We start from the raw sequence: 13,984 nt of genomic DNA, 5'->3' as shown, positions 1-13,984 counted from the left end.
GAAGTCTAGGAAAGGGGAAGACAAAAGGAAGACCTGGAGGAAGAGAAGAGGGCAGCAAATTTGAGGATTTGCTGAGATTGGGTTTTCAAGAAAAAAAAATCCATATAGAGTAGTAATGGGATCCATTGTTCCCAAACATATTTCCTTTTGGCCCGAGTTATTCCTAGACCCAGAATTAGAGCTTGTCCCGTCTCCTCCAAACAAGCAAAGAGTGCTCTTTTTGGCTACAAAGACCTGTCTCACTGGTTCCTCTGAGAGGTAGATTTATACCCAGGTCCAGAGTAAGCATTTAGGGGACAAATTATTTCATCAGAAGTAGTTTCATGTGGAATTCTTTGACGGTGAATGAGGCATTCCTAAATGCATGGGTGGTGTTGTTGGCAGAATCATTGAGGACTGGAGAGGCAATTCTGTACCCAGGATATGTGTCTATTCCAGTAATGGCACATGTCCGTCCCTGCTCATGTTTGGAAGGTCCAGTGTAATCAACTTGCCACAAGGTGGCTGACTGGTCCCCTAGGAAAGGTGCCCCACTGGGGGCTGAGCATCTCCATTGCTTGCAGGTTAGGCCTGCTTCAGTCCTGTTGGCAGTAGTCATGATCAGAATATTCACAGAGGGTATTTCTGGGTAACAAGATGATTACTGTTGCCTTCTGGCTGATTTACATTTCATAATTTCCTAACAACTACTTTGCATTTCTTGTGTAACAAATAATAAAAGTAAATTTAAAATTGGCCTAGAGCAATTATTTAATGTGTTTAGGGAACAGAGTGAGAGGGCCAGGCAGGACCACCATTTTCATATGCCTGTGAACCTGAGACTCTGTCCTACTCATTCAATGACAGTCATAATAACCATCACTGGAATATCACCTCATCATGAGATGCTTACAACCCTGGATTTACAGAGGCAGAAATGTAGGCTCAGAGAAAGCCCTTTTGTCTCTCTCTTTTTACTCATTCCCAGGAAGTGCCTCACCTGCAAAGGAGAGAGGGTTTACCTGGACATCTCGCCTATACATTGAGATGAAGACCAGCTAAAGAGAAAAGCAAAAATGAAAGCTAAGGCATGGAGTAGGGGAAGCAGGTGGGTGGGTTTTCAATGTTACACTTTGAGCCGGGGCTCAAAGCTGGGAGAGGAATGCCTCATTGTAGTCCTTGTTGATAGTGTGTCGCTAACTCTTTGCTTTGGTGCCACGTTCAGCTGGAACCTGAGGCTTTCAGGGACTTTAGGCCTCCGAGAAGTTTCCTTCCAGTGGGATATAGGATGTTTGATTTTCTTTAGCTGAAACCTGTGCTGTGGAGTGCTGTGATTACACAGTTCCTCCAATGACACTCAGTGCACACCCTGCTTTTCGTGACATTTCCAAAGCCCCTATTAGAAACCTAAACACTGCTCGCCATTGGATTATAAAACCATTGAAGCAACTCCATTTCCTAGACTCAACTACCTGGCAGTTTCCCTATCTTTGAGTTTAATTGGCTCAGTTATGAATTTGTTATTGACTTAACCTCATCTTTTATGGGAGGCATGCAAATAGCCCCTGCACCTTATCTTAAATTGCAATACTTGACAGTCTGAAGCTCCCATCAAAATAGAAGTCTCTTCCTGTATCTGAGGATCCAAACTGTCATTCTGAGAATCTGAACTTTTGATTCATTGCACAGTAATAAATTCTCACATCTTCTTTCCACATTCCTTGACTCGTCTTCTTTTTATGTTTATCTAGTGAGCCTTTTTATTTGAAATACTGTCAAAATGTTTCTATCATGTTTCTTAAGTCGCAAGGAGCAGCAAGACTTCCTAAGTATGAAGACTTTCACAATGGTCAAACGAAACCAAACAAAAATCTCACCCACAAACATACATGGAATGCTTGTGTGCCAGGCATTGTGCTGAGAGCTTTACACTCTTCATTCGCTTATTCATCATTTATTCATGCTGTCAACACAGATTGAGAGCCTGTGATATGACAGACACACTTCCAGGATTCAAAACTAGGATGCTTAGTCCCTCCTCTTGTTTAGTAAGATAACAGTAAACAAGTAAACAGAATGTAAATGCAATCATTTTTGGCAGTGATAAATGTAATGAATGAACAAAACAGGAAGAGACTGAGGGAGAACAGCAACTTTGGAAAAGGTGCTCAGAGATAAAGGGGAAGATTGTTTCCTGGTTAGTTGGGATGGGAGTAGGACAGGAAGAATACATGTGAGTTTGGTGCGTTGGGCATGGCAGGGCTAACACGTGGGCAGGAGGAGGCTTTGCAGTGCCCAGCTCCCATTTGGAGATATTCTAATCCAAGCAATTCCCTTTCCTTGGGGTTTTTCTCCTCTCCAGAGCCTGCTGGACTGGTTACTTCCTCCAATTCACTGCTGAGCATTAATCTATTCATGGACGTACAGGGGTTCTACTGGACACTGCCACGTTTCCATGTGCTATTTCCTATAATTCCTCACAAAACCCATCAACCAGTGAACAGCCTTTTCCCTTGGGGTTCTTGTCATGAACTCTTCCCGTTTAATATTAAGTTCCCATACTAGAGTCTGTTTCTGGACAAAATTCTGTTGCACTGAGAGTTTATTTTTGTACCGATCCCACACTGTTTTAATGATTTCAGTCTTACAGTTTAACTTCCTCTGGAAACTCCTCCCTTCTTGATTTGGAGACCTCTTTTGAGGTTCTTCCCTTTGATAGTCATTCTATAGGGTGGTGGTTCTCTGACCCTTCCCCTGCCCAAGCCCATACATTCCTACTCCCTTCCCTTTCTTCTTCCCTTCCCTGCCTCCTATGCTCTCCTTGGCCAACTACTCCAGGCAAATCCAGAGCTGGTGTTCTTGCAGATCTGATTCCTCTTTTCTTATACACTAGGGATAGATCCTCGGCCTTGTTCACAGGGTCTCCCCTCACCCCGTAACTCTCACCCCAGCTGACAGACATGAGGTGAGAGAGTGGGAAGGAAAGGAGGCCACAGGTGCCACGGGGCAGCAGGAATGGAGGCTTCCCCGATGGCGGTGGTCATGGAAGAAGTGCAGGATGCTCCTGTCCTTTGTTAGTGTCTTACAAGATCTAGCCTTTGCCTGTGGCCTCACTTTCCTCTACTCTCATTAAGCTCAAGCCACCCTTCCCCTCCACACCTGCTGTTGTGCTGTTTGGAGGGCTCTCGGACATTTACATAGTTGCTCCCAGCTTGTCATTAGGGTCTCACCTCGAAGCATCACCTCCACAATAAGGCCTTCCATGACCAGCCAGTTTAGAGAGACTCCCCCAGTCACTACAGCGCAGCACTCTATTTTGTTACCACATACTATTTACCAATATTGGAAATTCTACTGTTAAAATTTGTCTTTTCATTGTCTTCCACTGGCTAGGACGGAGGTCTTAGGAGTGCAGAGACCTCATATCTTCAGGACCGAGATCACTACCCTTCACCAGGGAAGCTCATGAAGGGTTACAGATTGGTTGATTGAATTGAAATTTGGACCAGAGAGGGAATGACTGGCTTGGGTGCAAGTCGGGAGCAAAGCAGGAATCAAAGATTCTGACTGCATTTCTTCAGTCCTTTGCCCACCCAGACAGGTGAAGGTGCTATTCAAAGACTGGGGGAGGAGAGGGCCGCGGCATCCACCATGAACCACGAACTAGAGGGAAGAGGGAGTCACGAGGTTCGATACCACAGAGCGGGTGCGTTCGCGGTGCGCCCGGCCTTGACCAACCCAACAACTTGGATTTTACCTCTGAAGGAGAGGAGCAGGGGTAGGGGGTGAGGGAAATTCATAAAGCTGCAACCACAGAGCCAATGTTTGGTGGGCGACAACCCCCCAGTCCCTCCTCCCCTCCTTTTCTTCCCCCAACTGCCCCCAGTCACGCCCCATCCAGGGGAAGCCCCAACGCCCACGGGAGCTCCAGGAGCCGGGCTCTGCAGCCGCCTAGCGCACTGCCTGGCTGGAACGGGGGCGGCGGTAGCCCAGGCGATCCGGGGTCCCCAGACAATCAGCGGTGGGGGTCGGCGGGAAGAGGCGGGGCGCCGCCGCCCATGCCTCCCGCCGCGACGGGGCGGGACAATGGGGCCCCACCCCGGTGAAGGAGGGAGGGAGGGACGCGGCGTGCGCTCGGCCCGCGGCGCGTTCGCTGCTGCTGCTGCTGCTGCCAGGCTGAGGCTGGAGCGGGCGGGGAGGGGCGCGGGTGGGAGCGCGGAGGAGGGAGGAGGCGGCGGCGGCAGCGCGTGTGGCTGGCGGGCGGGAGGGCGGCTGGCACCGGGCTTGTAAATAAACTGCGATGCTGTCTCGGGCTCGCCGGCCTGGGTGCCGCCGCCGCCGCCGCCGCCCCGGAGCGCGGGTTTCAGGCTCCCGCCGCCGCGCGCCCTAGCGCCTCCGCGCCAGCCTCGCGCTCCCTCCCAGCTTCTCCGCAGCCCCCGGCCCGCGACCCTAGGGGTCCTGCGGCTGACCCGCGCGGGATGTGACCCCCTGACCCCCTGCCCGGCCTCCCCTGCCCCCCAGGGGGCCCGCCTTTGCCTGCTTTTGGGGGGGTGGGTGGGGAGGGGCGCGCGGATCATGGCATTGGAGTTCCCGGGCTTGCAGCCGCCGCCGCCGCCTCGTTCACGCACCCCGAGCGCCCCTTCTTCCCAGAGCAGCATCGGAGAAGGCGAAGCGGCCGGCGGGGGCGAGGCAGATGGGGCTCAAGGCGCGCAGGGCGGCGGGGGCGGCTGGCGGCGGCGGCGACGGGGGCGGCGGAGGCGGCGGGGCCGCTAACCCAGCCGGGGGGGACGCGGCGGCGGCCGGCGACGAGGAGCGGAAAGTAGGGCTGGCGCCCGGCGACGTGGAGCAAGTCACCTTGGCGCTCGGGGCCGGAGCCGACAAAGACGGGACCCTGCTGCTGGAGGGCGGCGGCCGCGACGAGGGGCAGCGGAGGACCCCGCAGGGCATTGGGCTCCTGGCCAAGACCCCGCTGAGCCGCCCAGTCAAGAGGAACAACGCCAAGTACCGGCGCATCCAAACTTTGATCTACGACGCCCTGGAGAGACCGCGGGGCTGGGCGCTGCTTTACCACGCGCTGGTGTGAGTACCCGGCCGCTCCGGACGCCCTCGGCGGCGGCGCGCGTGGGGGCTTGGGGTCGGGGCTGGAGCTGGGAAGTCTCTGGGGCTTTAAGACCCATGGATGCTTTCCCGCTGAACTGGAGACCAGCCCGTCCTTAGCGCGCGTTTCCCTGGGTGTGTGTGTGTGTGTGTGTGTGTGTGTGTGTGTGTGTGTGTGCGCCGCTCTCAGGGTGTTCCACACCGGGGGCTTAAAAAACGAAGCGTGGTTCCCCTGCTGATTTGGGCGGATGTGTGCGCGCGCGGGTGCGCATTTATGACATCTTCTCGGGGTGTTGGTTTGGAAGCTTAAAAGAATTATGTGGGTTTTTCCAATTAATGTGAGGGTTGAAGAGGATAAAGTGGGTCCTCCCATGAGCGCTGTATTTCTGTTTCGGGTGGATCCCTTCTGTTGGGATCGCCGCTGAGTTTAGTTGGGGATGGGAGGGGTGCGCACCGCCCATAGTGGGGAGTGTGTGTGTGTGTGTGTGTGTGTGTGTGTGTGTGTGTGTGTGTGTGTGTGTGTCTGTCTCTTGCTTGGTTGTGCCACCCTTCTGATCTCTGGGTACTGGTACAGAGAAGAACCTGGTGCTGCTCTGACTGGGAGCTGGGACTGGCCAAAATGCATGTCCTAGGATTCCTTTTAGGGAAGTGAATGGGAATGTGTGTGTCTAAGCCTAGACTGAGGGGCTGGGGCTTCACAGAGCCAGGAGGTGAGGGGGCCGGGGACTCTTTTGGCTGAAACATCTGCTTGATTTGGGATCTGATATTCCCTCAGCCTCAGTCGCTGCCGCTTCTCCTGCTTTGGCTGGGCTAGGGCACCGGGAATGTGAGGGGCTTGGCCTGGAGGTTTGCGCCCAGGCACTGTTCTCCTAGAAAGAATCTCCTTGCTAGTCCGGATGTAAATGCATGGCCAGAAGGAAGAAGGATCTCCCTCTGCACCTGCCACTGGGGATGGAAAATCCACCCGTATTTGGGAGGGGGGAGAGGATGGTGGGGGTGCTCCTCATTCAAGATTGGAAATCTGTGCTGTCAGCACCCATCTCGGAGCTGGCAGGGCACGTCCAGCCATCAAGCTCTGCCTCCTGGCTCTGGTTTAGTCGTCCTGATGGCTGCTTCTAGGAAGCTGTACTGTACCAGGGTTTTGGCAGGGAATTGCCTATGACCTTGGCAACACCCCCCCTCCCCCCTCCATCCCCCAAGCGTTTAGCAGTGGATTTTCCTCTCTATTCTCCTCCAATTCACCCGTGACTGATGTGGTCGGAAGGGCTCAGGAGCCTTGGAGTTGGTTACACTACCTGCCAGTTTTCGTTGGTTGGAAACGTTTTTCCAGTTTCGGCCACCAGGTGGGGGCGTCCACACAGGACCTCAGACTTAGCAACAGGTTTCTTCAAGGAGGTTACCAAGCCGGGAGAGGGTGCCTTTCCGGAAACTAACGAACCAGCAGGAAGGGTGGGGTGGGAGTGGGGCATTTTCCCAGAAACGTGGATGTTGGTGTCTGTATGAGTGTGTCTGTGTGTGTGTGTGTGTGTCTCTATTTGCAGGTGTTGGTCGGGGTCTGGTTGGAGAGACGGCTTAACAATTGTTGCTCTTTCATTCGCTCTTTTTAGGTGGCAGAAAAAAAAAGCATTAAAATACATTCATCTCTCTGTCTCTAGCAATATGTTTAGTTAAATTGAAGTGAATACTGAAATATGTGATGGTTAAAAAAGGCACAAGAAGTTCGTTGAGTGCACACAGTCATACAAGGATTCACGTGTCCTTTCATATGTACCTGGCGTTCAGTACCTACTGACTGAAAAACCTCGGGGTCCTATGGAAGCATGTGGGCTCCCTCTTTCTTCTCTTCCCACCTTTCCCAGCCAGCACCTCCAGCCCTGCCTTGTCCAGTCTGGGGAAGGGAATAGCTAAAGCTGTTACTGACTGAGCCTCAATTTTATTTTTTTCTAGAATTATTCCATCACCTGGAAGCAGATTTGATAATGCCAAAACCTGGAGCCTATTTCCCAAAAAGGATCCAGGAAAATTTAATACTTTGTGAGAGGAAAGTCAGTTACCTGGCTAGGAACTATATATGCAAATGCATATATATGCAAATATGCAAATGTACTAATTTTATTTAATTCTCACACAGTACTATTAGATGGAAATTATTGTCTCCCTTATATAAAGATATGAAAACCTCAAGAGAGAAAATCGCTTGTCCACGATCACACAGCTAAGGTTCCTGGAGCTCACATTTGAATGCAGTGGGTTCACTCTGTTTCTGAGCCAAGATTCCAGTTCTGATCCTCTTCCAACAATTGTGGGACCCTGGGTATTTTGCTGAGCATCACTGGGTGCCCCTTTACCCATTGTTAATGCAGGGCCGTGAGTAATTCCTTGGCCTCCCCTTGCTAGCTCTCAGTTGGCAAATTGCTGGAAATGAGAGTTTAGAATCAAGTTGGGGGCTGGTCGGAACTCAGGAAGCCACAGTGTTAGGAAAATTGAGGATGAACTGGGGTGGTGGTGGGATTGCGGATTCTGATAAATTGGGAGCTACACAGGAAAACCTGTGTTGAATTCCCATTGAGCTCCTAATATTGAAGCATATTTACTTAGCACATGCACAGTACATTCTCCCTGCAGCTTAGGAGACAGTCCAGTCAAGTGAACATAATTGAACCTTTCCTTGATGATTCAGGATTTTGCATTGAAATTTATGTTTTCAAGCATCCATTATCTTGTTCTGGGCTGTGGCTAATGGCACAACGGGCCCAGGAAATTGGGCTTACCATGGGCCTACAATCTAGTGGATGCTTTTTTTTTTTTAAATTAAAATGAACCAGGTCCATGAGATGAGATTATTTTTTTTCTCCTTCTTAAAGGTAGAATACAGGAAATATGGAAATCAATCAAACCCTTACCTTGCATCTTTTGCCTCAAATGCTGTATTAGTCTGTCTTCACAGTGCTATAAAGAAATACCTGAGACTGGCTAATATATAAAGGAACAAGTTTAATTGATTCACAGTTCTGTGTGGCTGGCGGAGGTGGGAGGGGGTGGTCTCAGGGAACTTACAATCATGGAGGAAGGCAAAGGGGAAGAGGAAGCCAGGCACATCTTACATGGTGGCAGGAGAAAGAGAACAAAGGGGAAGAGCCAAACACTTATCAAACAAGCAGATCTCCTGAAACTTCTATCAGGAGAAGAGCAAGGGGAAAATACGCCCACATGATTCAGTCACATCCCACCAGGCCACTCCCACAATATGTGGGTATTACAATTTGAGATGAGAGTTGGGTGGGGACACAGAGCGAAAACATATCATTCTGCCCCTGCTTCCTCCCAAATCTCATGTCCTTTTCATATTTCAAAACCAATCATGCCTTCCCAACAGTGCCCTAAGGTCTTAACTCATTCCAGCATTAACTCAAAAGTCTAAGTCCAAAGTCTCATCTGAGATAAGCAAGTTGCTTCTGCCAATGAACCTGTAAAATAAAAAAACAAGTTTGTTACTTCCAAGATACAATGGGAGTATAGGCATTGGGTAAATGTTTCCATTGCAAATGGGAGAAATTGGCCAAAACAAATGGGCCACAGGCCCCATGCAAGTCTGCAACCCAGCAGGGCATGCATTAAAAAAGCTCCAAAATAATGTCCTTTGATTCCATGTCTCACATCCAGGCCACCCTAATGCAAGGCTTGGGCTTCCATGGCCTTGGGCAGCTCCACCCTTGCGACTCTACAGGGTTCAACTCCTGTGACTGTTTCCATGGGCTGGCATTGAGTACCTGTGGCTTTTCCAGGCACACAGTGCAAGCTGTCTGTGGATCTACCATTCTGGGGTCTGGAGGACGGTGGCCCTCTTCTCACAGCCCAACTACACAGTGTCCCATTGGGGATTCTGTGTGGGGGTTCCAACCTCACATTTCCTCTTGCACTGCCCTCACAGAGGTTCTCTATGAGAGCTCCACTCCTGAAGCAGACTCCTTCCTGGACATCCAGGTGTTTCCATACCTCCTCTGAAATCTAGGTGGAGGTTCCCAAAGCTTAACTCTTGTCTTCTGTGCACCCACAGGCCCAACACCACACAGAAGCCACCAAGGCTCAGTGCTTGCACACTCTGAAGCAATGGGCTGAGCTGTACCTTGTTCCCTTTTAGCCATGGCTGGAACTGGAGCAGCTGGGACACAGGGCACCAAGTCCAGCAGCTTCACAGAGCAGTGGGGCCCTGGGCCTGGCCCAGGAAACCATTTTTCCCCCCTAAGCCTCTGGGCCTGTGATGGGAGGGGCTGCCACAAAATTCTCTGACATGCCCTGGAGACATTTTCCCTGTTGTCTTGGCTATTAACTTTCAACTCCTCATTACTTATGCATATTTCTGCAGCTGGCTTGAATTCCTCCACAGAAAATGGGTTTTTCTTTTCTACCACATGGTCAGGCTATAAGTTTTCTAAATCCTTATGCTCTGCTTTCCTTATAAATATCAGTTCCAATTTCAGACCATCCCTTTGTGAATGCACATAACAGAATGTTTTCAGAATAAGCCAGGTTAACTCTTGAATGCTTTGCGGCTTAGAAATTTCTTCCACCAGATACCCTAAATTATCCTCTGAAGTTCAAAGTTCCACAGATCTCTAGGGCAGGTCCAAAATGCTACCAGTCTCTGATAAAGCATACCATGAGTGTCCTTTACCCCAGTTCCCAATAAGTTCTTCATCTTCATCTGAGACCACCTCAGCCTGGACTTCATTGTCCATATCACTGTCAGCATTTTGGTCAAAACCACTCAGTAAGTCACTGGGAAGTTCCAAACCTTCCCACAATTTCTGATCTTCTTCTGAGCCCTCTAGACTGTCCCAACCTCTGCCCATTACCCAGTTCCAAAGTCTCTTCCATATTTTCAAGTATCTTTATAGGAGTGCCCCAAACTCCAGGTACCAATTTCCTGTATTAGTCCATTTTCACACTGCTATAAAGAAATACCTGAGACTGGGTAATTTATAAAGGAAAGAGGTTTAATTGACTCACAGTTTTGCATGGCTGGGGAAGTCTCAGGAAACCTACAATCGTGGCAGAAGGGGAAGCAGGAATGTCTTACGTGGTGCCAGGAGAGAGAGCAAGAGTGAAGGGGAAGAGTCACACACTTATCAAACAACTGGATCTTGTGAGAATTCTATCATGAGAAGAGCAAGGGGGAAATCCACCCCCATGATTCAGTCACCTACCACCAGGCCACTCCGGAAACATGTGGGGATTACAATTTGAGATGAGTTTTGGATGGGGACACAGAGACAAACCATATCAAATGCCCGTCCCCTACTTTCACTTGGTGACTCCCCTTCACCTTGGCCCAGCTTCCCCAGGAATAGAATTTTGTACCTTGCGTTTGATTGATCTCTGCTTGTCTGCCCTGTTGAGCTGAGAGCTACTTGAGAGTGGGAGCTGCTTATTCTCCTGTAACCTTACCACTCCCCAGCAGGCTGCAAAGTGCATGGTAGGTACTAAGTAAGCATTTGCTGAATGGATGCATGCAAGAATTCTCTAAGGGTTCTGGTTAATCAAGACTTTGCTGCAATAGCTTTACTACTATCACAGTAATAGTAAGTAGTCAAAGCCAGCATTACAGGACTTTAATTATAAGAATAGTTCTTAGAAGTCCAAAACTGGACTATGGGGAGAGAAAACAAGATTGGAGACCATGCTTTAACTTGAGTGAGGGTGATCACTTCTCTGTTTTTTTTTAACCTTATGGCTGAAAGAGATTCTGATTTTATGAAAAACATGCTAGACTTGGAGTTCACATCTGGACTGCTTTATGTCTCTGTGACTGCAGGAGTCAAGTTGGGGATGACCTATAAGTTGACGATGATTACACTACCCTATCACAGGGTGGTTTTTAGGCTCAAAGAATAGTGTATATGAATGCAGTTAGCCCAACACTAGGCACTCAGTATACATTAGTTAATTCTGAATAGGGATCTCCTTAAAAGTCATACATACCTGACACTGTGACTGTCCTGAGGCTGTCCAGGGATTCCCCTTTCCTTGCCTGTTAGTGAAAAGATGCTGGCTTCATCTTGGCATTCATCTCATTTGGCACTGGATAGGCATCCTGCTGCCCTGACCATCTTGCCACAGCCAGCTGTGATCAATCACTCTCCTGGTGACAAACCAAGGGAAAATGATCACAAGAAATACCCACTGATTGCATTCTGAGGTATGCTTGCTCCAGGGACATCTGGCAGGCAAGACTGGGTAGTGAGACACATGGAGCCAGCAGCTGCTCTGAAACATAAAGGGCCTGCCTAGTGGACTTAGCATGTTGACAAGAAGATCTATTGTCTTCAGGATGGGGGAGACACTGAATGCCCACTTAATGTTGTCAGTAATGCAGAGTCTTCCCAATTTGGAGGTACGAGAAATTTGGGCCACCAAACTTGCTTGCTTCTTATAGCTGGTATGGTCTTGGGCAAGTTGCTGTATCTTTGGGCTTCAGTTTCTTCATCTGAGAAGTGTTGTCAGTAAGTTATAGGCTCTTGTGAAGCTAAGAGCACTTTACGTGGAAGAAGCATTCAGTATTAGATATTTGTGTTGTTAACGTTAATCAGTTAATAGATATTTTTAATGCCTTCTCTGTACCAGGAACTCTTCTAGATATTAGGGATATAGAAATAAACAAACAAAACAAAAGGAAACAAAACAATCTATGCCTAATGGAACATATACTCTAATGACAACCTTGTTAATATTAGCAGAAATCTCAGAATTTGGTCATCTGGTCAACGTCCCAGCCAGAGTAGAATGAATCCCTCCAGCAGTATCTTAGCCATGCCTATAAACTGCAATTCATTACTGAAGTAACATCAGTTTTTCTCTAGACAATGCTGATTTCAACTATCTTGGCACTTCCATTTCCCTGACTCTATTTAGCTCATTCTCCTTTTCAGCTCCCATGTATTTTATTCTTTCTCATCTACCACTTGATGTTGGTTTTCTTAACCATTCTCAATCAATCCTCACCTTTTTTCGTCCCACTAATCTCTCTTTGCCTTTCTTTCCTCAGTATTGCCAATCTCCTTCTCATTTTGAGAAGCAAGGATTTTGATAAGTTGTCATTCTTTATTCAGCAGTAAGAGCATGATCTTTGGAGTCAAACATTGGTTGAATTTAACTCTGCTATTTCTTCTGTGTAACCTGGAATAATTTGCTCAACCTTCCTGAATTTCCATTTCTTTATTTCTAATATTAAGATAATAATGCCTACATCCCAAGGCTGTTGTAAAATTTTTTAAATTGATGGATAATATATGTACATATTTATGAGGTACATGTGCTATTTCATTGCATGCGTAGACTGTGTAACAATCAAGTCAAGGTGTTTGGGGCATCTGTCACCTGGAGTATTTATCATTTCTATGTGTTGGGAACATTTCAAGTCCTCTCTCTTAGCTGTTTTGAATTATACAATACATTGTTGTTAACTATGGTCACCCTTCTCTGATATTAAACATTAGAACTTATTCCCTCTGACTGTATGTTTGTACCCATTAACTAACCTCTCTTTATACCCCTACTCCTGCACACTCATCCTTCCAAGCCTCTGGTATCTATCATTTTATTCTCTACTCCATGAGATTAACATTTTTAGCTCCCACATATGGGTAAGAACACATGATATTTGTCTTTATGTGTGTGGGTTATTTAATTTAACATAATGACTTCCAGTTCCATCCAAGTTGCTGCAAATGACATGATTTCATTTTCTCATGGCTGACTAGTATTCCATTGTGTACATATACCATATTTTCTTTATCTGTGCATCCATTGATAGATCCTTTGGTTGATTCCTTTATTATTGGGAATACTGCTGCAATATACATGAGAGTGCAGGTATTTCTTCGATACATTGATTTCTTTTCCTTTGGATAAATACCCAGTAGTGGGATTGCTGGATGGTATGATAGTTCTATTTTTAGTTTTTTGAGAAATCTCCATATTGCTTTCCATAGTGGCTGTACTAATTTACATTCCCACCAAAAGTATGTAAGAATTCCTTTTCTTGGAATCCCCATCAGCATCTGTTATTTTTTGCCTTTTTAAAAATGACCATTCTAATTGGGGTAAGATGATATCTCATTGTGGTTTTGATTTCCATTTTCCTGATAATTAGTGATACTGAACATCTTTTTATATATCTTTTGACCATATATATGTCTTCTTTTAAGAAATATCTATTCATATCCTTTGCCCACTTTGTAATGGGATTATTTGTTTTTTAACTGCTGAGTTTCCTGTATATTCTAGATATTAGTCCCTTGTCGATGAATAGTTTTCAATTTTTTCTCCCATTTAAGGGGTTGTCTCTTCACTCTGTTGATTGTTTCACTTGCTACATAGAAGCTTTTTAGTTTAAAATAGTCCCATTTGCCTATTTTTTGTTTTGTTGCCTGTGCTTTTGAGGTCACGGGCATAACATATTTGCCTAGACTAGGTTGCTAAGGTGTTTCCTCTATTCTCTTCAAGGATTTTTATAGTTTGAGATCTTACTTTTAACTTTTTAATCCATCTTGAGTTGATTTTTATATATGGTAAGGCATAGAAGTCATTTCATTATTCTGCGTTGTTGTGAAATTTAATTGAGATGATGAATATAAAACACCTAGACATGTCATTATCAGCATTTAGTAAATACTTTCTCTCTTTTGCTCCTCTTCTTGATCATATCTAATCTGCTGCCTTCTTGCAACCCTCATGAAATCCATGCACACTCCCCTTGGCAATCATCTCAGGCCATCCGTATTGACTTGGAGGGTGAGCAGTGGCTCTCTTTTACAAATGAATAAGAGAAGTTAGGAGATCTGCCCAGGCTCTTAAAGCTACTGAAGTGGCACAGCTGGGGTCACACCTGAATCCTCACTCCTGTGTG

General features: G+C 47.2%; 1 protein-coding gene across 1 annotated transcript in view; it reads left to right on the top strand.

Moving 5' to 3' along the window:
* Positions 1-4,104: 4,104 nt before the first annotated feature.
* Positions 4,105-13,984, top strand: part of KCNQ3 (potassium voltage-gated channel subfamily Q member 3) — a 358,351-nt gene continuing 348,471 nt past the window's right edge. The window contains exon 1 of the mRNA XM_009244103.4: positions 4,105-5,058. Within this exon, the coding sequence (XP_009242378.3) occupies positions 4,673-5,058 (386 nt within the window). The 5' untranslated portion in view covers positions 4,105-4,672. The remainder of the gene's footprint in view (positions 5,059-13,984) is intronic.

This window comes from Pongo abelii, chromosome 7, assembly GCF_028885655.2.
Source record: "Pongo abelii isolate AG06213 chromosome 7, NHGRI_mPonAbe1-v2.0_pri, whole genome shotgun sequence".
Taxonomy (NCBI): Eukaryota; Metazoa; Chordata; class Mammalia; order Primates; family Hominidae; genus Pongo; species Pongo abelii.
The sequence above is the reverse complement of the archived record's forward strand: the minus strand, read 5'-3'. Positions and strand labels throughout refer to the sequence as shown.